The following is a 25,532-nucleotide window of genomic DNA, read 5'->3' as shown; positions in this document are numbered from 1 at the left end:
TATAATGTAATCAAGATAATTTTTATTTTTATTTTTATTTTTATTTTTTTATAATTATATAAAGTATAAACTGTAAATTTAGATATAGATATTTAGTAGAGATTACCAAAAAAAAATAATCATTTTTCATGATAAGTTATACAAGATAATTTTTTAAATATTTTACAGATATTTTACAAATGTTTTTGAATATTATATATATTGATTTTATCAACGTCTAGAAAAAACAGGGAAAAAAAGAGAGAGGAATTATTCGGCTTCACGCAGTTAATTTAATGCAAATTACTTATTACTAACATGGCAATAGCGGATTGGTGTATCTCTATACCTAGCATATCGCTATTGAAACTTTGAAAACAACAACTGCTCTAACTGTTTGCTGGCATCTTACTCTTGAGAAAAAGTCACCGTTTATAACTGTCAAAGATCTACAACACCGTCTGTCATTACAACCTCTGTCTTCGCCATTGATTCAGGTACCCCTCATGTCTTTCAAAGCTTTCTGACTCATCTCTGCTTCGATATAGCACGTAGGACTCGTGTTTATTTCTGCAACCTTTTTATTTTATTTTCTTAAAGATTGCTTGCAAAAACCTTTGTAGATTGTGGATTTTTTTTCCCCATGGCTTTCTCATCGTTACAAGTTAAGAGTGAAAGCTTGTAATTGATTTTATATTGAAGTAACAATTGCAGAGTTTTCTTGATTTGATTCATGAATCAAAATTTGTAAACCATAGTGGTTAGTGCAGTGCAATATAGTTATGATGGGTAGATCTGAAATGCAAGGAAGTCGCTTCCTAGATTAAAAAAGAGAATAAAGAAGCCAAACTAATTAAGGGTCAAACAGTTCATTTTTTTTTTAATGATGATTTGAACTTCCTAATTTGGGTTAGTTTAGTCTTACTATTAGTCTATATGTTTTCTTTGCTTTAGTTGTATTCTTACTGGATTTATTAGGTTGTGTTTCCCAGGGATTGCTCTTGCAAAGAATATGCTGCTGGCTTCTAGATCATTGCGGTTGCAATTGTTTCGATTTGTAATTATATTAGTTTTAGTCTTAAGCTATGTGGAAAATGGGAATGCGGGTTTAACGAGCACTTTTATTCGTACGCAATGGCCAGCGGCAGATATCCCTCTTGACAATGAAGTTTTTGCAATTCCAAAAGGTTATAATGCTCCACAGCAAGTGAGTCTTGCACATTTTACTGAATTTTAGTTGAAACCCCCTTTTTTTTTTTTGTTGAAGTTAATTATGACTTGATTAGTTTGTTGATTGTTAGGTCCACATCACTCAAGGTGATTATGATGGGAAGGCTGTAATTATCTCTTGGGTTACGCCTGATGAACCGGGTTCTAATACCGTGAAATATGGCACTTCAGAGAATAGTTATGATTTTAGTGCTGAGGGCACTGTTACTAACTACACCTTTTACAAATATAAGTCTGGCTACATTCATCACTGTCTTGTTGATGGGCTTGAGGTAAAATATTCAATTGAACTATGATTTTATTTCGCTTTTTGAATGGTCTCAGTTTCGGGGTTTAACATTTTTGTCTTTTTAGTATGATTCCAAGTATTACTACAAGATCGGAGAAGGTGATTCCTCTCGTGTGTTTTGGTTTCAAACACCTCCAGAGATTGATCCAGATGCTTCCTACACATTTGGAATTATTGGTAAGATATTTTGCTGCTTTTTAAGAATAACTAAGTTGAATTTTGTTTCGGAATACCTATTGGATTTTGCTTTAGCAAGATATTTTTCAACCAACAGTCCATTGTTTCAATATCAGGTAATACAATACTGACAATGGAATGCGGTGTTTGGAAGAACATGTTTCTTAGTTTTGGACCACATGTTTTTATATTTTTCTCACTATGTATTGGTTTTTGTATATTTTTAGGTGATTTGGGTCAAACATATAATTCTCTTTCCACTCTCGAGCATTACATGAAGAGTGGGGGACAGAGTGTTTTGTTTGCTGGTGATCTCTCTTATGCTGATAGATATCAATATGATAATGTTGGTATTAGATGGGATTCATGGGGCCGTTTTGTCGAGCAAAGTGCTGCATATCAACCATGGATTTGGTCAGCTGGGAACCATGAGATAGAGTACATGCCAGAAATGGTAACCTTAAACTTCTTCACCTTATGTTTTCTTTTCTAGTTTTTATGCTCTTGCCATTGATCTATTGTTTCTAGTTTTATTAATGCTCTAGTTTCAACACATGTCTAATCTTTGGCATTATTCTCTTTGCTTCAATGCTTGTCAACTCACACACAAATCCTCTTGTTCCAGGAGGAAGTCCTTCCATTTAAATCATTTCTGCATAGATTTGCCACCCCTCATACAGCCTCAAAAAGCACCAATCCTCTTTGGTATGCTATACGCCGTGCATCTGCTCACATCATTGTCCTCTCCAGCTATTCTCCATTTGGTAATCCTTGATTCACTATGTTTTGGCAGGAAGTAGCTAGTCTATTCCAAAACTTAGATGATACTATCTGCTTAAAATTTGTTGGTTTCTTACCAAAAAAGTAGATGCGATGGCAACTGTTATTGACAATTTAATGATTTCCATTCTTAGTTCATATTTCAAAAGACTATTTGATGTTACTATAAGTTGAATGTTTTCTGGTCATAACGAATTTGTAAATATTTTTTAATCAGTAAAATATACTCCTCAATGGATGTGGCTTAGAGAGGAATTGAAAAGAGTCAACAGGGAGAAGACACCTTGGCTCATTGTTGTCATGCACGTGCCCATCTACAACAGCAATGCAGCCCACTATATGGAAGGTGAAAGCATGCGTGCAGTCTTTGAAAGCTGGTTTGTTAGATCCAAAGTCGACTTCATTTTTGCTGGTCATGTTCATGCATATGAAAGATCAGTATGTACTTTCCTCTTTTTTATGCCTTATAGACCTATCAATACATCATCATATACAATTTGTATATTTGTAGCTTCCTCTTCCACTAAATGGAATTCCCATAAGATTGTTCTCCTGAAACTTCACTGAATCCCGAAGAACATTCATTTACAAAGTTTTCATTGGAAAAGAGGAGCTGCTACTTTTTTAAGTAGGTCCTTGGTGATTGCAAACTGGCATGCAGCTCCTATAGCTGAGACCCAACCCAGCCACATGGTTAAAGAAACAATTTTAGGCCCCCCTGATATTCATATTCTAAGAAGTCATGTTCGTGATGCATGATTCTCCTGAAAGTGCCTTGGAGTTGCAACCCCTCATATTCTGATCCTAATGGTGCTGTATATATCGTTTTATGCACCAGTTTTGAATTTATCAAGTGTTCCTTTTCTTATTGAGAGTATTCTTGATTTACAGTATCGTATCTCAAACATACATTATAACATGACAACTGGTGACCGTTATCCTGTTCCTGACAAATCAGCGCCCGTGTACCTAACTGTTGGGGATGGGGGAAATCAGGAAGGTCTTGTTGGAAGGTGAGGCAAATCTAATTGTTTAAGCTTAGGAAAATCTAACTAATTCAAATATAGGTTACCTATTAACTGTTGAAATTTATAATTAGGTTCTTTGACCCACAACCAGATTATTCCGCATTCAGAGAAGCTAGTTATGGCCATTCTACCTTGGAGATTAGGAACAGAACACATGCATTCTACCAATGGAACCGAAATGATGACGGAAAGCCAGAAACAACTGATTCTGTGATATTCCATAACCAATACTGGTAAGTGTGATCTCTTTGCCTTCCTTTTGTTCAAGAATGCTAGATGCTAGTGTTTAGTCATGGTGGTATTTCTCAAGCATCAGATAAATATTATAGTTGAGTTGGGAAGTTGGCATTGCCTATTCGCATTTTTTGAGGGAGGTAAAGTTTCTAATGAAGATAGAGGAAGTTTTTTCTAAAATATCAAATATCAGATGAGCAACAAAACTGATGCAAAAGTCTTGTATAATGCAAGTGATTGATTCATTCATAAGTGCAATATACGGCTCCAGTATGCTTTGTGTTTTTTATTTGTTTTCTAAGTTGAAAAAAAACACACCCTAAAAACCAATTAAACAACGTACATGCAAGTTTGTAACTCTATTTGTAAACATGATGCCAGTAGAATAACTTAATGATCCGCCTTTGAGTAACAGAATATCAATAGCATATGCTTCAAAGCGATGGCTGCACATCATTGGCTATCCAATGTCCATAACTTCTTTCATGAAACATGATTCGATTTAGAGCTCTTAATGAATTGTCATGCAGGGCAAGCAATCTGCATAGAAGGAGACATCTCAAGGCTAGGGAACTGGCTAGTTACTGAAGATTTTGGATAGAAAGGTTTCATAAATTTATGCACTTTCTGCATGCTGCGGCAGAGCAGTAATATTTTGCAGTTTGCACCGCAATAATATCAAGGTCGGGGGTGCTAGCAACCTGTGCTGTTCACAGAAATATTTGGGATCACTACGTCCTCCATTTATAGTAAACGGCCATTTGTTGAATTTGCCAGCATTTCATATTAAGGAATTAGTTTGTCAAGTTTCATTTCCTGAAATATTCCTTGGTTTCTTAGCTCAATAATGACACATTGTTGGTCACTATCGTTCTCGACTCCATTGTAAATCATCATATAATAAAGTGCTATTTTCATTGCTCAGTTTCATTTCTTTTCTTATCAAAAGAACTTTATCAGCAGATGAATCCAAAGAAGAGCATCAGATCCTGCAAAACTTGAGGTAATATTCTGAAGACCTTACATCAACATTATACAAAGATTGTATTTGAATTGAGCTTGAAATGGGCATTTGAGGTTTAGATGGAGAATCTTTCCATTGTTTTGAATTTAGAAATTAATCAATAGATGAGAGAGCTATGAATTTTTGAAGGAGTTACTCCACAAATGAAGTTAGTCCACAAATGAACATCCTTTTGTTTTCTCGGAATGTCCACTAACAATATCTTTAATGCAAAAACTCAATCAAATCTATATATTATCACGCACCCAGTTTTCACACTGCTAGCAATTGATGTCGAATTTTATCCTCTCATTCCTTGAATGCTTTTTATAACGTTGACAATATTACAGGGCTTGGAACTCATCCCAGTTGCCGGGATATTACTTATGGGAAATAAAGAAAAAAAAATAGAACACAATTGAGTAAAAGGATAAGAAAGGGAGATACATTGAAAAGAATGACAAGGACTAAAATCAAGCATTTTGTTGATTCATAAGAAAATAAAATTTAAAACATTAGAGATTTATATCACATATTAAAATAAAAAAGTGGCTTTTTGAATGCCAAATACCATTTAAGCTATTAATACTAAAATTTAAATTTTATGCTCACAATTAAAAAAAAAATTCTCTTCTAGAAAAGCTTTGCATTAACAATGTTTGCATATTTTTTTATATTATTTTTTTTATTTGTCTCGCGCATTAGAACGCAAGCCAACTAGCCATTTCAAGGTAAAATTTAACCAAAATCCCTTTTAAACCAAGCTCAGGGAAATAATTATAACTCCTACAACGTGAAACACGTACAATTTTTCTCTCACTTTATTCTCTCTCCCGTGTCTCATTCACTTTAAACTTTCGATTTACATTTGTTTTAGCAATTTTACAAGTCAACAGAAATGGTAAGAGAGTTAAATGCTTCACAATTAAGGTGCAATTTTAAAATTTTCCATATTTAGTGATTACCACACTCATTTAGCAAAAATATTTAACGGGCAAGTGTCAAATACTTCACAATATTAGGGACTATTTCGTTAGCTAGCAAATACTTTTAGAATTGCCCCAGCCTGTGGCTTCGCTACTGAGCACAGAATTGTGTCTAGTGTGTTTGATGTAATTTTCATATTTCATCTCAAGTTATGTCACTATTGTTATTAAATCTGAACTAGCTAAGGATTTAGTTAGCTTGTCTTTTGCGGGTTGGGTGTAAAAAAAGTTTAACTCAGAGTAAATTTGATTTGACTCGGTCAATCCTGATTAAAATTCAATTTAATTCTACGTAATTTTTTTATTAACTTGGATTAATCTGTTTACTGAATTTACTTGGAATTTCTGTCCACATGTCTCATATATTGTTGCGAAGGTATTGGTGTTCATTCTCGTGTCTACTTGAAACCAAGGCTTCTATTTTCGTTCTTTTGCCCTATAATCATGAAAATACTGCATGATATTAAGGATGTAATAACATGTTATTATCCCTTTCTCAGACTAATTAATCTGTATTGAATATTGACAGAGCATTGATGAATTGAAGCAGAAGCTTGTGCATGCCACCATTGAATTAGAGTCACTGAAAGTTGAAGCAAAAGAAGAAATGAGAAAGCACGAGGAGGATGTGGAGCATTTAACCAATATGCTAAAGGTTGCTTCCCAAGAAAGAGATGAGGCCGAAGTCAACTGCAAAAACTACTCAACAATCTTGTACTTTCTGAACTTATGGCTGCATCCCTGCCTATTCATCCTCAAGAACAATCCGAAAACCCCCTTGTAGTTTCTGTGATAGGAAACTCGAGCATAACTGATTCTTACAGTTTCTCTGAAACATACGATCACCAATCACATGGCTCCTCTCCTGTGGATTCCTTCTTTGATACAATTACCTCACCAGATTTCTCTAACAATAACTTTTCAGGCTCAAGTCATATAGGGCTTGTGAGCAACACCTTTGTTCAAGAGTATAAAGGCTCTATATCAGCAGGTTTAGTGCCTCCAGCAATGGCCAAGATCCATCCGGCTGATGCTGTAATTGAAGATTTTGTAGAAGGAAAAGTCCTGCCTCAAAAGGGAAAGCTGTTGCAGGCTCTAATGGAAGCACGCCCTCTCCTTCAAACGCTACTTCTTGCAGGTCTGCTTCCACGGTGGAGAAATTCGCCTCCATTGCAACCGTTCAATATTGTACCTGTTTCCATGAGTATTCAGAATACATTTGCAAATGCAAGCTCTCTTGCTCAAAAACCATTGGCTTCACCATCTTACATTGAGTTGCGTCGCGGATGTTCTCAAAAGTGTTCTTCCATGTTAAATCTTGCTAGTTGTGCTTCTAGTTCAGGTCTAGACAAGGGATACCAGTTAAATTCTGGTGCTATCCATCAAATTCCAGCTGGAAAACGGCAGAGATTTCAGTGAGATCAAATTTTAATGGTTCAAGGAGTATATTAGATTTATTTATTTATAAACGTATGAATGACATAACTAGTACCCTTGGTTTAATACCTTGGTTCAATTCTTTTCTTGTCCATAAAATATTATGCTTATGCTTCCTTCTTCTCAAATCAGATTGTGTTTTGAATTTTGAGTCCCTCTAGCACTTGACAAAATCGGAAAAGCTTATTTTTTTTTAGATATAGAGTTGCTCTCATCAGATATCACCCTTATAGAAGAGGATATCAAAACAATTTCATTTGAAACAGTCTTTAGCATCCATAAAATAATTAACCTGTAATATTGAATATTGACAGAGCGTGATGAATTGAAGCAGAAGCCTGTACACTTCACTATTGAATCAGAGTCGATTAAAGTTGAAGCAAAAGAAGAAATGAGAAAGAACAAGGAGGATGTGGAGCATTTAATCCATCTCTTAAAGATTGTTACCAAGAAAGACCAAAACTTATCTGCAAATATCATCAACCTGCATTGCATATATACACATACATGTATTCTGAATTTAAACATATCACAGAATGTAATCCAATAAAGGGAAGAAAAAGGGTAAAAATGGTTAGACATGAAGAAAAGAATAGCTGGACTTTCCTCTTCTCTCCTTCACATTAATCTTTAATATCCTTTACAACAAGCATCGAGGAAAATCGTAGCATTGGCTTCTAGCACTTGCGTGCAAAGAGAAAAACAGGCAAGAATATCTGCATGGAAAAGCTTGAAAAGATACCCTTCTAGTTATAGATCAAGAATCACGAAACTTTAGCTGCGGTGTCCACTGGAGATGCAGAAGCAGGTTTCCTGATTTAGCACCGTCTAGTGGAAAGCTGTCTTGAAATTCTCCTTCTAACAGAACCCTGGTGAGTGTCATTATGCATCTTCCCATTTTATCCTGAAAGATTCATACAGTTCGTCGAAATTAGAATGATATTGAAAGACTATTAACAATCTTGCAAGAATAATGCGGATTCCTTGCAAAACTTTGAAAAAAAAGGTGCGTGCCAGCACACAAAACAATGCCTAAATACCTACATAAACAAAAGCTCAGCAAGACAATTATATGACACTGAGCAATATAATGCACTTGGTGTGGAAAAATTACCTTGCCAAAAGTGTCATGGTCCCAGACTTCTGCAATTAACATATCGTGTAATGCATCCTCCACAACAAATTCAAATGTTTGATTCCAAACTGGATTTAGGTTCTTCGTTAGGACCTGTGAAAGCATAAGAGGTTGAGGTTATGGAACATATAAGCATGGTCTTGCCTAAAAAATATAACTTTAGAAGACTCTCCTTTGTTATATTCAACAGAGATCTAGTTAGCCAAAATTGCACTTTCGATGTACCAGATTCTTTGAACAAGTGATAAAATGAGTGAACGATAAGAAACAAACGAAAAAATTAAAAAGGAACATGGTAGTGATCATGTTAATCAGAAACTTCGAACTCACTCTAGTCTTGGCTTTTGTCTCAGATTTCTTCATTATAAGGACAACATAGGGGTCGGCCTTTCCATTCAAGTCAGTTGGCGGCAAGTTTTCTGCAGCTATAACAGTAACTGATAGTACTCCTCTCACGATGACATTTTTCTTTGGAGATGTTCTTCCAGAATTTGGATCACCTGTTCCATCAGTGCCACTCCTAATGGCCTTTTCTAAAATGGTCAAATGAAAATCAGGGTTAAAAGGATTTTTGAAACTGCTCTCTGTGCCATACGGACAGTACAAAAGCTCCAAGTGCACCTGATGAAAAAAAGATGGCACTCATTAACAACTGCAAGTTCATACATTGCTTTTGAACCGAGAAAAATCTGTAACAAAAGCAGGAAAAAAACTGACTCTGAGAAATATCATCATATTAGGTTTTCAACTAAAGTGAAAAAACTCGTTTCTAATCCCCTTCTGATTTCGTAAGAAATTACACAATAGTTTAGTCGTAGATGATCTCCTACGCACTCGATATCGATATATCATTCTAACATACTTGAAACCAGTGACGAGGATGGGAGATTTCAATTGGCATACCAGATTCTTACCTGACCCCTGTATTTGTTATCTCTCTGGATCTCTAGATCTTTGACTAGTTTCAACCATACATCCTTCACTTTACCAGGCTCAAGATCCTTTAGTGCCACTAGAGCACAACCAATGAGTTCAGCAGCCTGAACTCCTTCATCATCGAAGACTCTTACAGTCAAGTGTTGAGTTGATGCATCTTCAACTACGAACTCAAAGTGTTCATTCCATATGGGATTCAATTGGTTGCTCTGAAATTATCGTAAGAGTTATGACTGATCTAAACAAAGAAAACCTAAGTGGTGAAATATGGGAAGCTGTCTTACAATTGTTTTGCTGGTTTTCATTCTGCTACGTAGTGGACGTATAAATAAGACAGCAAAAGGATCAGATTTTCCGACAATGTCTTTATTTGTCAAGTCCTTGCCCTGCACAAGCTTCACATCTAATGTTCCAACGGGCTTCAACTCCAGGTCACTAAAACATGAAGTAAAGATTAATAATTGCAGTGTCATCAGAAATCCAAAATGTTACTTCTTAGTGTGGATCAGCTGGATGCATTCAGGGATTGTAACTTTGAAGGGGCTCGATACATAGAGAGACAGTGTTCAATCGCAGAAGGAAACATTTTATATCAGAAATACAAATTTAAAATTATCAGTGAACTTCTGGAATATTTAATGGATTAGTACACTGTGGCGATACAGAATAAGTACTATTGTGATCATGAGATAGGGATCGAAGTCAGGCTGGGTTGAGATGAGCCTAAGATGCTCTTATATCTCAATCTCAGTCCAGCCTCAAACCAACATATCTATTTCCGATCAACATGAATTTAGACTAAACCAAAATAGAAGTCCCATAATCAGACATGGATAGAACAATAAAGGATAAGGAGTTGGTCTAGCCTATGCATGAAACTCAGGAAGCGAGTGAAACTCAAGCCTACCTATCTCAATTTGGATTACAGGTCTGAAGATTTTGGCAAATTGTACCTCGATCAGAACTAAATAACTGGCAAGCATTATGGGAATTGAAATTTTGCAAAAGGATCACAATAAAGATGATAATCTAGAATTCTAGATAGAATTAGCGCACCTATAATCCCCAGGTAATATTGATACAATTTTCCGAACTGGCCATGTTATAGAATCTTCAATGGCATCCTTTATGGTTTCCTGAACATAACAATACAGCAGTTTCGTTAGACCTATGATCATTCACAGCCATAGTCCTAGGAATCAAATAAATAATGAAAAGTACAGTTCTGGAAGGGTATTTCAAATTAATGTTTAATCACCTACAATACATTGTACGAGATGAGAAATTCTGGGTCGTAAAATTTGTGATCTAATCAGGATTAATCACCCTCCATAAGGTATGACATCAATTTTGATCAAGTAATGTGTTCTTAAAACCACAAGACAATCCTTGAGAAATGCATGCAAGTACGTGAGAGATGAAGCAAAGAACCAGGAAATAAAATTTGTTCAAACCTCAATAGCATCAGAAAGGCCTGGGATTGCTGATATCTCACCACGTGCAACTTTAAGCGTAAAATCCAGCTTTTTCTGCAGTCATAATAAAATTTATAAATTGAATTCAAAGAATTCCATGTTCATGTTATCCAGAGCATATTTGGATATGGTTTTCTACATACTTATACGTAAATGTTTGTTACTACATACACTTCATCTACTTTCAGAATGAGATTTCCTATATAAGCATTTAAGTTTGTGCACATGTGCATGAAAAAAGTTCATGTATGTAATCAGCATTGCCTTCAGAATATTTCTTTTTCCCTTCCAGAATGTTGATTGTGATAATTTTAAGATGGTTAAAAAGTAACAAGATAAAACTCACCTTTTCTCTCAGGGAATAAGAAACAGCTCCAAAACCAGGAAAGTCTTCGGCTAGTGGCTTGAAGATTAACCTGAAAACCCCAGTGAATCCAATATTTTTCACCTAGATGAAGTTAAACAGGAAAAGATATATAAATAATAATGAAGATCTTCCACTAAATGTGCACTAACTTAGACAGATTTTGTATTATATCGTGTGAGTTAATTAGACAACAAACATGACATAAAGGGTGAAACAGATGAGCTTTCTTGGCAGATACCAGCTCTCAAACTAGGAATAAATTCCCCAGAATTACAAAAGAATGTTTAACATGGTAAAATCACTATATCTCAGCAGAAACAATGTGACAAAGGGGCTTGATTGCTGTATCGAAGCCAAAAAAGAAAGAAAGAAAGAAAGAAAGAAAGAAAATAAAAGGGAGCTGAAATTAGTATCAGTCTTCTTTATCAAAAGAAAGAATCAGTTTGCAGTCTGCACTTAGAAAGTTTTATTCTATTTATATCTTAAGATACTAGAAATTAGTTAACTTCAATTAAGGAAAAGCATGATTCTTAAATCAATGTCGGTGAAACTTTACCACACATATATTGCAAAAGAATGACTTGACCCAATAATTTAATTTTTAGACAAGATTTTAAGATATGGTTTTATATTATTTTTTAACCCTCTTTTTAAGTGAAAGTTTTTTTGACTTGAAACTTATACATGTTTACATTAACTCATGCTTAATTTCTATCAAATAAAATAATTAATGATTAATTTCTATCAAATAAAATGAAAATGATGAGATTCAAATTCATAATTGCTTAGTTAACAAGACTTTAATGTTAATATCAAACATTCATCTTAACCTTGGTTAAGATGATTCTTTCACATGAGGTCAGTAGAATACCCTACGAAAACCGAGCACCAAGTTGAAGATTACCTGGATGGGTAGTGCCATACCAACTCTTGTATTGATATCAAGTACAATATTTGGATTGCCATCCCACTGCATCTCCAATTCCATGGTGATACCCTTGTCTCCACTTTCCTCTTCAATAATGCAAACTCCTATAAGACATCCACAACTCGCACATATCATCACTCTGTTCATGCCATGATTTCTAACCATAAATTGAGGAACTCAATTACTCAAATGACTAACAAAAGGGGGAGAGAAGGATTCTTTCTCGATTTCTAACCATAAATTCTCTGTCATTTTTTATCCCATGATTGCCAACATTTTGGAAAAAGAAAAATCACCAAGGACTTGAACCGATTTTGTGATCAGTCAAACTAACCTGTAAATTGTGGAGCCACAGTACCAAGGGTCAACTTGGAAAACTTCATAGATGAAAATATAGCTGGCGTGTATTGTTCAAGAATTGGCTCAACATTGCTTCTTATCAGGTCTGATGCTGCCTATGCCATTATATAACCAGAAACCACAGAAACTCGCAGCTCAATATTACTTATTACCCAAAGTGTAGCAAGAAATCCACCATGAAAAAGGGAAATTAATCAAACTTATTACCTCGTCGACATAAGGCCAAATCTTGTCAAGTTGAGCATTAAGCCAAGTTAACTGCAATTCATGAACAAACCAATATCGGAACCATGATAAAAAATCTCTAAATCAATCCCATTAAAAAAAAAAAACATGCGGATCCTAGTGATGAAACTCATAAATCCAATGGGTGGATTACTGTTCATATCATGTACAGTAACTTATCTTCTGCCTCTGTGAAAAGACAACCCAAGGTGGATAAAACTCATCAGGAAGAATTTTTCTTGAATCCTGGACTGTCATTCTTGCAAATGCTGCCACTGTCTTAGCCTAAAAAAACACAAACATTAACGCAAACACACAAAAAAAAAAACCAATCCACCATGAATCATTAATGAAACCAAGGAATCAGATGGGATTTACCAATTGAGAACGACGCATGGATCTGATATTCTCGTACTTAGCAAATGCTACGATGAGACCAATCCCAACAGAGATTCCTATAATCATACCAATAAAGAAAGACATTTTTGCAGTGTTGATGTCTCTTGTATCAGTTTCAGGTTTCCTTTTTCTTTCTTTTTTAGCTTCAGCGTGGATTTTCAAGCCATGTTGTTGGTGTTTGATCAAAGAATGTTGGTTTTTTGCGATGGGAACGTAGGGGACGCGTGAAGATGAAGAAAAACTAGATAGTTGTGTTGTCCTGGTTAAATTGGGATTGATTAATTAGTAATCTTTTGGTTTAAGTTTCCCTTCTGTAAAGAATAAAGTAATTTGTTCCTCTTCTTTATGTTTCTTCTTAGTTCTTTCTATATATATATAGAGAGGGAGAGGATTTTGCAAAATTTGTCTAATTAAAATAAAAAAACAAATATAAACATATTTAATTCAAAAAACAAAGATGAAATATATAAAAAATATATTATGATATAGTTTTAGAATAAATTTTTATTATTTTAAAATAAAAATAAAAACACAAAGAAAACCTCTCTTTTTTTCCCAAGTTTTTGTCGTTTCTAATTCAAAACAACAAAGTATCTAATTAAAAAAAAAACACCGGTGGTATATTTTAATAATAAATGAGTTCACGTGGGAACTGATTCTTTTTGTCAGCATCTAAAATCTAACTTTTCAGCCAACTATAATACCTGTCTTCCAGCCACGTATGCACAGTGAGCGAGACATTGGTAGTCATCTGCACGCCACGACAACGTCGAGAACATTGTGGGAATCCATGACCACTCGGGGGTTGTTCGGTCACGCGATTAAGGAATGAGTCTAGGGGATGACGACAATTCTTCTGTTTTCGAGGAGTTATTTGGCATTTTAGTTGGGCATTGTTTTTTTTTTCTTTTCTAAATAATATTTTTAATTAAATTAAATTTTTAAGATATTTTTCTATCGTTAAAAATAAATTAAAAAATATTATTTTAATATATTTTAAAATAAAAATACTTTAATACATAACTTTTACCACTATTTTAAATATCCTTTAATATGTTTTAATAGTATATTTCACTTAAAAAAATCAAATTGATTATTTTTTAAAGTTTTTTATATTAAAAATCAAACATATATAAAAAATTAATATAATATATTTTAAAATAACAAATATTTTACCCCGCAATACCAAATATGCCATACAACCCTCCTTCTCAAAATCAAAATTGCCTGATCGATTAATTCAGAAATTATATATTTATTAATTTTAAAATTTATAAAATTAATTGAGATATATATAAATTGATTTAAGTATTTATATTAATTAAAAAAAATTTAAAAAATCAAAATATCCTGATACTACTTTAAAACTTTGTTGATGTTGGGTATAATTTCCACACAAGATGAATAATTTTTACATTGAATGTAAAATATTGTTTGTTCATGTCATGCCCTATTAATTAATTGATTAATTAAATAGTAATAATTATTAATTTTAATTAAGTCATTTTTATAAACACAAAATGTTATTAATTAACAAGTTATTGATTGGATAATTTTAAATAATTGACATAAAAATAAATAAAACCCTCAAATCATAGATTGATCTCGCAAACAAATCCTTCAAATCCAAGAAAAAATAGAGAGAGAATTTTAGCTGCCTTAATCTAAAAGAAACGATATATACAAGAACACCATATTAGTATCTTAGCTGCCTTACTCCTTTTTCTTTCTTCCTTCTCCAACAATCAAATGGAATCAAGGATCATGCATTTTGTGGGCATCAAGCTAAAATTATCTCCCCAATTAGGTTAAATGGATTCCACCAACTCAGACTCGGGAACTTGTGAGGAAAGAATTTCGTGACTGATTCATTTTTTGAGTCTTCAATTGATAATCTCAAGCTATTCAATTAATAATATCTAACTATTCAAGATTATGGTTATGGTTGAATGAAGTAAAATACATTAAATATTAAAAAATAATATAAATTATATTTTAAAATTTTATTTAATTAATAACTTAAACTTAAATTTAAATTGAAATTGTTTTTTGACATAGTCCGTATTAGAACTTTAATTATCAAGTAGTTACGAGTTTAAATCTTATTATTTTTATTTATTTAATAAAAATTAAATATAAAATAGTGTAAGTCTATCTAAATTTTAAACTCAAAATTCTTTTACTTGAAAAATTATATTAAAAAATAATATAAATTATATCTTAAAATCTTAACTAATAATTTAAAATATCATGTAAAAATGATTCTTGATAATAAAATTTTATTGTTAATGAAAAGTTAATCATGATTCTAAACACTATCAACACTGTAACGCGAAATATCTCCATAGGTAAATAGTATAAGTTTGTTTAATTTTTAAATTAAATTTTTTTATTTAAAAAATATATTAAAAAATAATAAAATTTACTTTAAAGTTTCATATTAAAATAATTCTTTAATATAAAAATGAATTTGTTGTTAATAAAAATGAATTTACTTTAAAGGTGATTTTGTTGTTAATAAAAATTAATTATGATCGTAAACACTAAGCGAAATATCTCCGCAGGTAAATAAAGGGAGGGGTAAGATAGAGATCTGAGCTGCAAAATTCAGCGATGAGTTATCTTCATGGAAACAGGGATGTGTGGCTTTTGACAAGATCTTATGATATTTCAATAGATCTCTTTGTAATCAAGTGCAGAACATCTTGCATGGCTTGCTTTTGCTAAGCATCTTTCCATCTGGGAATCTGCTGGATTAGATTAATTAACCATCTTCAAGAATCAAGGCATTTGGTGAATTTTGATAGGTTAATTGACTCTAAGATAAAGAGAGAAGATAGGTAATCGATTAGCTAGATAAATATACGTTCATGCTAAGTACGAATAAAAGTTGAAAATAAATTAACCACTCTAGACAGTCCACGTTGTGCCCATTTTGTTCTTTGTTCTCCACTTTCTGGCTTGCAAATCTATGCATTAGAGACATTCCTTTTACATGCCTTGTCCCTTCTACATTTCTCGCTAGGTTAATAGTTAATTTGATGCCTGAAAATATAGCCCAACTAAAGCGTGATCACGAGCACCGATACCATCTTATTTTTATTTTTATGTAAAAAAATAATATAAATTATATTTTAAATTTTTATTTAATAATTTAAATTTTTAAATAAAATAATTTTTTGACATAGTATTAGAATTTTGATGACCAAATAATCTCAAGTTTAAATTTTACTATCTCCATTTATTTGATAAAAAATTAAGCACAAGATAATATAAACCTGTATAAGTTTCAAGCCCAAAAAACTTTTACTTAAGAGAATGTGTTAGAGAATAATATAAATTATATCTTAAAATATTATCTAACAATTTAAATTTTTAGGTTGAGATGATTCTTTAACAATATGTTTGTTCTGTTAAGAAAAATAGAGTTATTATATTATTATTTATTAAAAATAGAATAATTTTTAATTTTTTTATTTAGCTTATATATAATCTTTTTTATTTAAATAAAATTAATTTTTTAAAGTAATTTGTTAGATCATATTAAAACCTTTATCTCTTCTTTTTATTTTTTATTTTTAATTATTTAACAAGCTCTACCATCAATATTGTTAGTTAAATAATCATTATTGTATTAATAACGACACCATCATTATCCAATAACAACTATCATTTCGGCTTAACGACACCATTATTATCCAATAACAACTATCATTTCGGCTAAAATTATTATGATCATGAATATTGTTAATTTTTGTTATATTACTATTATCATCTAAAAACCACGAATAAAAAATAATTTATTTCACCGTAAAATGGTTTTATTTATACATTCAAATAATAAAAATAACTCATTCCTCTTTATTTTTTAGAACATGGGTCCTTAAATGGTAAAGTTGCAAGAGAATATACTTTGAGGAGTGATGTAAAATACCCATCATATCAAGAGGACGAACTTTGTGGTACCTAATTTCACAAAGCTTAAAATCGAACAAGTTCCAAACCGACGCGACCTTTTTCCAGAGACCGCGCCAACTTCCTCAAACAACGCCACCTCATAGCCTCACGCCCGGGTCTCTCTCTCTCTCAAATCTGAAAAAAGCTTTTATCAAAATTAAGAAATTCTCTTTACTCCATTAATTATTCCTCTCTCTTTTTTTTAATAAAAATAAAAATCAAACACTATAAAAATCGCACCACTATATTACTTCCTTCCTCTCTCAACAGAACACCATTTCTTCCTTCTTCTCTCCATAGAACACACACAAAAGTGATGATAACCGTTTCCTTTTGATCTCTCAAGAAAAATAAGAATCACCTTCTTCTTCTTCGGTTTGTGCGGAAATGGCGGGAAATGACTGGATAAATAGTTACTTAGAAGCGATACTGGACGTTGATCCAGGAATCGACGATGCAAAATCGTCTTTGTTGCTCAGGGAGCGAGGTCGTTTTAGTCCTACTCGGTATTTTGTTGAGGAAGTTATTACTGGCTTCGATGAGACTGATCTCCATCGTTCCTGGCTTCGTGTAAGACGATCGAGGCGACAAGACACCGTGTTTTTTATTTCATTTGATTGGGTGAAGTCAATTTTATTTTTGTAATTTTGAATGTGAATTGATTTTTGATAGGCTGCGGCGATGAGGAGTACGCAAGAGAGAAATACTAGATTGGAAAATATGTGCTGGAGGATTTGGAATTTGGCTCGCAAGAAGAAGCAGGTTCTTATATATATATAAATATAATTTCAGTTAGAAAAAAGTGTTCAATGATTAGTTTACGGTGTTTGATTTGTTTATGATAATTATCACTGAGTAATTTAATTGATGGAGTAAAAAGACAAATCAAACCCGGTCCAGCATGTTTATCATCATGTTTTGATTATGGATCCCAGTTAGGGAATGTTGGGAAACTGTTCCTAAAAAAACTTTATTTTTTTATATTTTAAATGGTTTTGATTTGTTAATTGAAAAAATAATTTTTAAAAAATAAAAAAATTTATTTTAATATTTTTTAATATAAAAAATATTTAAAAAATAATTGTAACCCGCTCCCGTTCATATACTTAAACATGCACAGTTAAGACTTGAACAGTTACTACGGTGGCAAATGGTTGGTAAAAATTACTTTTTAAAAATGTTTTTTATTTATGAATTTATTGAAACAATTTTTTTAGATTTTAAAATTTATTTTTGATATAGAACATTAAAATAATTCAAAAAATACAAAAACAATTAAAGCTAATAAAAATTTTAAAAACAAAATTGTAATGCCTAACAAAACTAAAGTTTTACTAAACTAATCAGAGTATTCAAGATTCTGTTTGGAAATATAATGCAGAGTTGTCAAAATTATAATTTGTTTTAATTATAGTTTGAAGGGATTTAGTAAATCATACACGCCAACTAGTTTTGCATCTAAACCTTAATTAAAAAACATTATAATTTATAGTTTTTTTTTTAACATGCTTTAACAAGCTATAATTATAAAAATTATTACAATTTTAAATACACGCCAAGTCTAATAAAAAAAAAAGTATGAAGAAAAAATCGTAGCTATGCATGGGATTGTGTGGTGAGCTTGAACTCATGTTCGATTGACATGCACTTTTGGGATTTGTGATTTCGAACAATAGCGACTACATTTTGCGAATCTTTAACAACAATTGAATGAATCACGCGGAGTTTTATTTTTATTTGTTTTAATATGTTTAGTTGGAAATATGGTTCCTAATGGGGATGCTTTTTAGGTTGTAACTGGTTCGCAGTTAATGGTTCATAACGGGGGCAAGAATGTTTAGTTATATTTGGACTGTATATTTTCCCTTTTCTTTACATTTTTACTTGGACTTTTTTTATTAGCTTGAGGGCGAGGAAGCTCAAAGGATAGCGAAACGCCACCTTGAACGTGAAAGAGGTCGCAAAGAGGCAACTGCTGATATGTCGGAAGATCTGTCAGAAGGAGAGAAAGGAGATGTGCCTGGTGACCTTTCAGCACATGGTGGGAGTGTTAGAGGAAGAATGCCTAGAATAAGTTCTGTTGATGTGATGGAGAATTGGGCTAACCAGCACAAAGAAAAGAAACTTTACATTGTGCTCATAAGGCATGGCCAAAATTCTTATCATTGACCTGACATTATAATGGGTTATTTGCATGCTTATTACTCATATTGACTTTGTTTATACCTGTGAACTAAAAGTTGATCTCAATATTTGAATATATAGAATTTACAACTTGCTTGAAATTCATAATGGTTCATAAAATTATTTCTAACAAGCGGTTTTACAGTCTTCATGGCTTGATACGTGGTGAAAACATGGAGCTTGGTCGTGATTCAGATACAGGTGGCCAGGTAACTCCTTGCCCTTTCCTTTTTGCATCTCTGTTCAAATTCTTATTGTTATGTGGAAAGTACTTTTTCTAGACCATCATTTCAATCATGAAGCACCACTTTACTCATGGGGAGGTCTTGAATTTACTGTTTTATACAGGTCAAGTATGTAGTGGAGCTTGCAAGGGCCCTGGGGACAATGCCAGGGGTTTATCGGGTTGATTTGCTGACAAGACAAGTATCGGCTCCAGATGTGGATTGGAGTTATGGTGAACCAACAGAGATGCTGAATCTAATCAGCTCTGAGAATTCAACTGGGGAGCTCGGTGAGAGTAGCGGTGCTTACATTATTCGAATACCATTTGGCCCGAAGGACAAGTACATAAGAAAGGAACTCCTCTGGCCTTACATTCCAGAATTTGTAGATGGTGCACTAGGTCATATTATGCAGATGTCTAATGTTTTGGGAGAGCAAATTGGTGGTGGAAATCCAGTCTGGCCTGTTGCAATTCATGGACATTATGCTGATGCTGGTGACTCTGCTGCTCTTCTCTCCGGAGCTCTAAATGTTCCTATGGTTTTTACTGGACACTCACTTGGGCGAGACAAGCTTGAACAACTTATGAAACAGGGACGGCAGTCAAGGGAAGAAGTAAATGCAACGTACAAAATAATGCGGCGGATAGAGGCTGAAGAGTTAACTCTTGATGCCTCGGAGATTATTATAACTAGCACTAAACAGGAGATAGAAGAGCAATGGCGCCTGTATGATGGCTTTGATCCAGTACTAGAGCGCAAACTTAGAGCAAGGATCAAACGAGGAGTGAGCTGTCATGGCAGGTTCATGCCTCGAACTGTTGTAAGCATCAACATGTTATTAATTCCTTCATTAAACCTGTGAGGTTCCCATTAACCTCAAATCGAAGTTGGTTGTTGTGATATCTTTATGCTAACGGTATTTTGTGGCAAAACTAATCCATATCTTAATATGGCAATGATGTCCAGGTGATTCCTCCTGGAATGGAGTTTCATCATATCACTCCACACGATGGAGATTCTGATGGAGAAGAAGATAAAAACAAAGATCATCCTGCGTCTCCTGATCCACCAATTTGGTCAGAGGTGATAGTTATTCTTTTCTCATATTTGCTTTGGTTTTTGACATTGAATGATTTTACTTGTCACTTATTGATTATTCCTTGTATACAGTCTAGTAGGGATTTTAAACCTGATACTGACTGCAGTTTCAAATCACCAGATAATGCGTTTCTTTTCCAATCCCCGGAAGCCTATGATACTAGCTCTTGCAAGGCCAGACCCAAAAAAGAATATTACTACTTTAGTCAAAGCATTTGGAGAATGCCGCCAGCTAAGGGAGCTTGCCAACCTAGTACGCTAGTCTTTGAACTTCTATGTCTAGTGCATGCATTTCAATAACTGGACTCTGTTGAAATGGTTCTTTATTCTCTTCTTTCTCATCAAAATTTGTTTTATATGCAAGTTGTAAATAATCTTTTGTTGGTTTCTGTTTTTGCAGACATTAATAATGGGAAACCGTGATGATATTGATGAAATGTCAGGCGCAAATGCCTCTTATCTTCTTTCCGTTATCAAGCTTGTTGATAAATATGATCTATATGGTCAAGTGGCTTACCCTAAACACCATAAGCAATCTGATGTTCCTGACATTTACCGTCTTGCAGCCAAAACAAAGGTATAATTATAAATCATATTTTACCAAATTGATCTTGCAATAGGATGTCAGATTTCATCAAATGGAATTGTGTTGAAATGACACTGTAGTTTGCATTTAACAATATGGTTGATTTCAGTCTGTCAAGGAAGTTCTGATCCTTTTCTTGACTTCTTATCCCGGCAATTCTTTTTCCCTTTCAGGGTGTGTTCATTAATCCAGCTTTCATTGAGCCATTTGGACTTACTTTGATAGAGGTGTTTCTCTTTATTTATCACCTGCTATCTTCATTTTAGAATACATTAGTTCTTGAAAATTTAACGTGTCTCCTTGCTGAACAGGCAGCAGCTTATGGTTTGCCTATTGTTGCCACAAAAAATGGTGGTCCTGTGGACATTCATCGGGTGGGTACATAGCTGAATCCTTCCAATCTTAGGATGATATTCTTGGCTATTCATCAAAACTGCTGTGAGTTTGAAGATTCCTGCTAGCTTATGGATACTGACAACAAATTGATTACAGGTGCTTGACAATGGACTGCTAGTTGATCCTCACGACCAACAGTCCATTGCTGATGCTCTTCTCAAGCTTGTTTCGGATAAGCAGCTGTGGGCAAGATGTAGACAGAACGGACTGAAAAATATCCACCTTTTCTCATGGCCAGAGCATTGTAAAGCATACCTAGCTCGGATAGTCAGTTGCAAACCCAGGCAGCCTCAGTGGCAGAAAATTGAAGAAGGATTTCAAAATTCAGAATCAGATTCACCTGGCGATTCGTTGAGAGACATACAGGATTTATCTTTAAACTTGAAGCTATCATTGGACGGGGAAAAAAATGAAAGTGGCAATCTTGATAATTCTTTAGACAATGAGGACAATGCTGTTGATGGAAAGTACAAGTTAGAAAACGCTGTTCTGACAGTTTCAAAAGGTGCTGGAGGAGGCTTACGGAAGGATGGAGCTAAAGAGAGAGCAGATAACAATACTAGCAGTAGTAAATTTCCATCTCTGAGGAGGAGGAAGCACATTTTTGTCATTGCTGTTGATTGTGATACGACTTCAGATTTTCTTGAAATCCTCAAGATGGTTGTTGAGGTGGCAAATGAAAATTCTGCTGGGTTGATAGGATTCATTTTATCAACAGCCATGACCATATCTGAGATAAATTCTCTTCTGAATTCAGGGGGCTTGAACCCATTGGATTTTGATGCATTTATTTGTAACAGTGGTAGCAATCTCTACTATCCATCTTCAAACTCTAATGATTCTGGACTTCCATTTGTACTGGATTTGGACTATCATTCACAGATTGAATACCGTTGGGGCGCAGAAGGTTTGAGGAAGACTTTGGTTCGTTGGGCTATCTCTGTTAATGATAAAAATGGACAAGGAAAGGTTGTTGAGGAAGATGAACCCAGGTCGTCTTCATATTGCTTTGCATTGAAAGTGAAAGACTTATCATTGGTAATTATGTTTTGAAATCCGAGAACTCCTTTGCCTAATGTCCCTGATTATGATTTGACTCTGCATTCAAGTTCTGCTTTGCTTTTTTGCATGTTTGTACTCGTTGTCAACTATTACTTAGAACTTACTCTGTCTTCACAGATCCCCCCTGTTAAGGAACTTCGGAAATTGATGAGAATTCAGGCTCTTCGATGCAATGTAATTTATTGTCAACAAGGTGCCATAATAAATGTGATCCCTGTGCTGGCTTCTAGATCCCAGGCGCTGAGGTATGCCTTATATATATATATATTATCCAATTACACATTATTACTCAGTTCAGAAATTTCCAGGTTGATTACATATATTATATCATCAATATAATTTTTCATCTTTTTGAAAGAAAGCTATTTATTTCTGTCAACTCTTTTGGTTGCCAGTGCTGCAGTTGAATCGGTGAAATGAACATGTCTAGAAGTAATAATTCTCACTTATTTCTGAGTTACAGTGATGCCTGATAACTCCTTTGTCGCCAAACTATGTTGTTTTATTTACATTGACAACTCTGCGTTTGCGGCAGAAGCAAAAAAAAGAATTGCACTTTTTTATTTGGATTGATCTAGGTGTAGTCATGATGAGGACTGCTTGCGTATATTCCACGAGCTTGTGATCGAGACTCTAACCTAAGTTATGCCAAATCTGATAGTAAAATGAAGCTCGCTGTAAACTTCTGAACTTCTTGCAACCCATAGGGCAAATTACCATATAAGCTCTTGATTATTCTTCAGGTACCTATATGTTCGATGGGGCACGGACTTGTCAAATATTGTGCTCTTCACAGGAGAATGTGGAGACACGGATTATGAAGGATTACTAGGTGGGCTTCACAAGACTGTTGTCCTGAAGGGAGTTGGCAGCAGTTCGCTCAAGCTTCATGCTAACAGAAGCTATCCTCTGGAAGACGTTACGCCGTTTGACAATCCCAACTTTGTCCAAGCCAGGGGATGCAACGCCGAGGACATAAAGGAATCTTTGGAGAAGCTAGGGATTCTTAAGGCTTAGAAGAATTGTCTTTCTTCGATCTGCCAAGATAGAGACTTTTCCTCCTCTTTAATTGCATGGCTCTCTCCGAAATCCCCCCAGCCACCCTCCTCCCTTCGAAGCTTCATTTCATCGAAATTGCCTCTAGCTTCGGCGGCCCAAGTGTTCCTTGCACGAGTCCTGCCGTGTGAACCCCGTGCTTCATTTTTGTTTCCCTTAATTCTGAGAAACAGTTGTAGTCTGCAGCCTCATTGCACTTCACTGGTTCTAACTTCTCTTCGCTAGCTTTGGCATCCTCCTGACCTTGCTCTTTTCGGCTCACCCCATGCCCCCATAACTAGAGTTTTGCTATTCTATGTGGTTTGTATAAACATAAAGTCGTTCTCTCCAGTTGTTTTGTTTAATTCTCATTGGTTTCTCAGCCGCACCACGGCCTGGAAAATCGATGCTTGCTTGATTTTAAAATATAGATACATCACAAATTATGTCTTCTCGTGTAAAAAATATAATTTAATACTTTTTAAAACCAAAAATAATTTTAAAAAATAACAACCTTGCCGCATCATGTGCATGGATTTCTTTGAAAATTAAACAAAAAAAAAAAAGAGTCACTCTCAATCACCCATAAATACAACAGTTACTACGCTATACATCATATTCAACAGAAACATGATTTGAATTCGTGAAAAGAGAGAGAGAGAGGTGCTGCTCTTTTTTAACTTATAATCCATTAAAATCTCCAAAGAAAAAACAAAGGAGATTAAATTAATCTGGTTGATTCTATTTTGAAGTAAATTAGGTATATAGTTAATTATGTAATACATAGGTATAATTAAAATAATAAGAGAAGTTTAGATGAGCTTTGGTTGGAAGTATGAAATTTCACACAATCAATGGCCATGCTTTGGTTGGAAGTATGAAATTTCACACAATCCATGGCCATGCTTTCTCGGTGCAAAGTTTTTAAATTAGATTTTGGCCGGTTGTTATAAGATTTTTTTTGGGTTAAAATGATATTAATTTAAAAATAAATATTTTAAAAATAAAAAAATATATTTTCATCGGGTATAATCTAGGTTTGATTATATTATCTCTTGCATGTTTGTGATTAATAAAACAATCACTATCAACAATTTTTATATTTACAAATAGAATTTTTTTTGGTAATTAATATAATAAACAATATTAAGAAAAAGTAAATAGTTTATCAACAAGTTTAAAGATAAATTTTACCGATGATATTAATACCATCAATAATTTTATTAGTGTAAATAACATGTCATTATATTATTTTACTTTATTTTAATTTTTTTACTATAATTTTATTAATATATATTGAAAAAAACATTTTCATTAATAAAATTTATTGTAATTTATCAACGGAAACATTTTGTTAATATTTTCGTTTATACTATATTTCTAATCAACAATTATTTAGTTGACATGCAAAGTCAAGCTGGATTTAACAAAAGATTCTTGAATTGAGATTGCTTTCTAATTTCCATGCCAAGTACCACTGGGTTCTCCTTTTTTTATTTTATTCCATTGACAAGAAAATTAAAATTCTCGTAGAGAGAGAGAGAGAGAGAGAGTTATCTTACCCTCGGCACTTACCATTCATGAGCAAAAAAGTCATAAAATACTAGCTATAGCATAATCTTGGACCTTAATAACCACACTCCATGGCCACTAGCTCCCCCATAAAGATCCGATTTATGATCTTTGCTTCTAAAAGTAGCCAAGGCAGTGCATTTACTAGATGTATTGGTTTTCAACTCTAGCTAGCTAGTTAACATTACTTTGATCTGTTTCTACTTTTATGATATTTGATTTGATGAATATTATATCTTTAAGTCCTTTTTGTGTAATAATAATAATAATAATAATAAGCCAATCCAAATCCTCGAGTGATAATTAATTAAATAAGAATTTTCCTAGATTAAGAGGCAAATTGAATACAAAAAAAGTAGAGGGGCCGGGCCATATTAAAAAAAAATTAAGAGTTATTAAGGGGCTAATCATACTATTAATCCAATCCTGGAGAAAAGAAGAGCTAAA

The 25,532-nt window shown here is 33.7% G+C and overlaps 3 protein-coding genes and 1 pseudogene across 4 annotated transcripts; 3 read left to right on the top strand and 1 right to left on the bottom strand.

Annotated features, from left to right (window-relative positions):
• Window positions 1-286: 286 nt before the first annotated feature.
• On the top strand, window positions 287-4,641 carry LOC105134049 (bifunctional purple acid phosphatase 26-like). Of its 2 annotated transcripts, none has more exons than XM_011038291.1 (10): window positions 287-476; window positions 972-1,186; window positions 1,281-1,481; window positions 1,564-1,675; window positions 1,903-2,129; window positions 2,301-2,439; window positions 2,673-2,893; window positions 3,347-3,468; window positions 3,555-3,716; window positions 4,248-4,641. In XM_011038291.1, the coding sequence occupies exons 2-10, from the start codon at window positions 992-994 to the stop codon at window positions 4,303-4,305; spliced, it is 1,437 nt and encodes a 478-aa protein (XP_011036593.1). In that variant the 5' UTR covers window positions 287-476; window positions 972-991; the 3' UTR covers window positions 4,306-4,641. The 2 variants fall into 2 exon arrangements, with proteins under 2 accessions (XP_011036593.1, XP_011036592.1); XM_011038290.1 differs by having other exon boundaries at window positions 958-1,186.
• A 24-nt stretch (window positions 4,642-4,665) lies between these two features.
• LOC105134048 (uncharacterized) lies at window positions 4,666-7,223 on the top strand (annotated as a pseudogene).
• A 245-nt stretch (window positions 7,224-7,468) lies between these two features.
• SYTD (Calcium-dependent lipid-binding (CaLB domain) family protein) lies at window positions 7,469-13,298 on the bottom strand. Its single transcript, XM_011038289.1, has 13 exons — window positions 12,948-13,298; window positions 12,750-12,854; window positions 12,552-12,602; window positions 12,319-12,439; window positions 11,961-12,088; window positions 11,036-11,137; window positions 10,669-10,743; window positions 10,271-10,350; window positions 9,499-9,649; window positions 9,193-9,423; window positions 8,609-8,899; window positions 8,258-8,371; window positions 7,469-8,047 (listed from the first exon to the last, which is right to left on the bottom strand). Exons 1-13 carry the CDS (start codon window positions 13,050-13,052, stop codon window positions 7,901-7,903), a joined length of 1,701 nt encoding a protein of 566 aa, XP_011036591.1. The 5' UTR covers window positions 13,053-13,298; the 3' UTR covers window positions 7,469-7,900.
• Window positions 13,299-16,974: 3,676 nt separating this feature from the next.
• Window positions 16,975-23,884, top strand: LOC105134043 (probable sucrose-phosphate synthase 1). The gene is made up of 13 exons (XM_011038283.1): window positions 16,975-17,495; window positions 17,598-17,687; window positions 18,828-19,069; window positions 19,255-19,318; window positions 19,458-20,156; window positions 20,303-20,419; window positions 20,556-20,687; window positions 20,835-21,011; window positions 21,194-21,247; window positions 21,332-21,394; window positions 21,513-22,454; window positions 22,596-22,723; window positions 23,222-23,884. The coding sequence occupies exons 1-13, from the start codon at window positions 17,313-17,315 to the stop codon at window positions 23,493-23,495; spliced, it is 3,165 nt and encodes a 1,054-aa protein (XP_011036585.1). The 5' UTR covers window positions 16,975-17,312; the 3' UTR covers window positions 23,496-23,884.
• The last annotated feature ends 1,648 nt before the right edge of the window (window positions 23,885-25,532 follow it).

Source organism: Populus euphratica, unplaced genomic scaffold (genome assembly GCF_000495115.2).
Source record: "Populus euphratica unplaced genomic scaffold, PopEup_1.0 scaffold40.1, whole genome shotgun sequence".
In the NCBI taxonomy this organism is placed as follows: Eukaryota; Viridiplantae; Streptophyta; class Magnoliopsida; order Malpighiales; family Salicaceae; genus Populus; species Populus euphratica.
The sequence above is the reverse complement of the archived record's forward strand: the minus strand, read 5'-3'. Positions and strand labels throughout refer to the sequence as shown.

Excerpts from the sequence above, each read along its gene's own strand:
- LOC105134043 (XM_011038283.1), top strand. The coding sequence starts at position 17,313 with ATGGCGGGAAATGACTGGATAAATAGTTACTTAGAAGCGATACTGGAC. Across the intron at positions 21,395-21,512 it reads GTCCTGTGGACATTCATCGG|GTGCTTGACAATGGACTGCT; the intron begins GTGGGTACATAG and ends AATTGATTACAG. Across the intron at positions 22,455-22,595 it reads AAGTGAAAGACTTATCATTG|ATCCCCCCTGTTAAGGAACT; the intron begins GTAATTATGTTT and ends CTGTCTTCACAG.
- LOC105134049 (XM_011038291.1), top strand. The coding sequence starts at position 992 with ATGCTGCTGGCTTCTAGATCATTGCGGTTGCAATTGTTTCGATTTGTA. Across the intron at positions 2,440-2,672 it reads CTCCAGCTATTCTCCATTTG|TAAAATATACTCCTCAATGG; the intron begins GTAATCCTTGAT and ends TTTTTTAATCAG. Across the intron at positions 2,894-3,346 it reads TTCATGCATATGAAAGATCA|TATCGTATCTCAAACATACA; the intron begins GTATGTACTTTC and ends CTTGATTTACAG.
- SYTD (XM_011038289.1), bottom strand. The coding sequence starts at position 13,052 with ATGTCTTTCTTTATTGGTATGATTATAGGAATCTCTGTTGGGATTGGT. Across the intron at positions 10,744-11,035 it reads CTTATTCCCTGAGAGAAAAG|AAAAAGCTGGATTTTACGCT; the intron begins GTGAGTTTTATC and ends TTATGACTGCAG. Across the intron at positions 9,650-10,270 it reads ATATTACCTGGGGATTATAG|TGACCTGGAGTTGAAGCCCG; the intron begins GTGCGCTAATTC and ends TTCATGTTTTAG.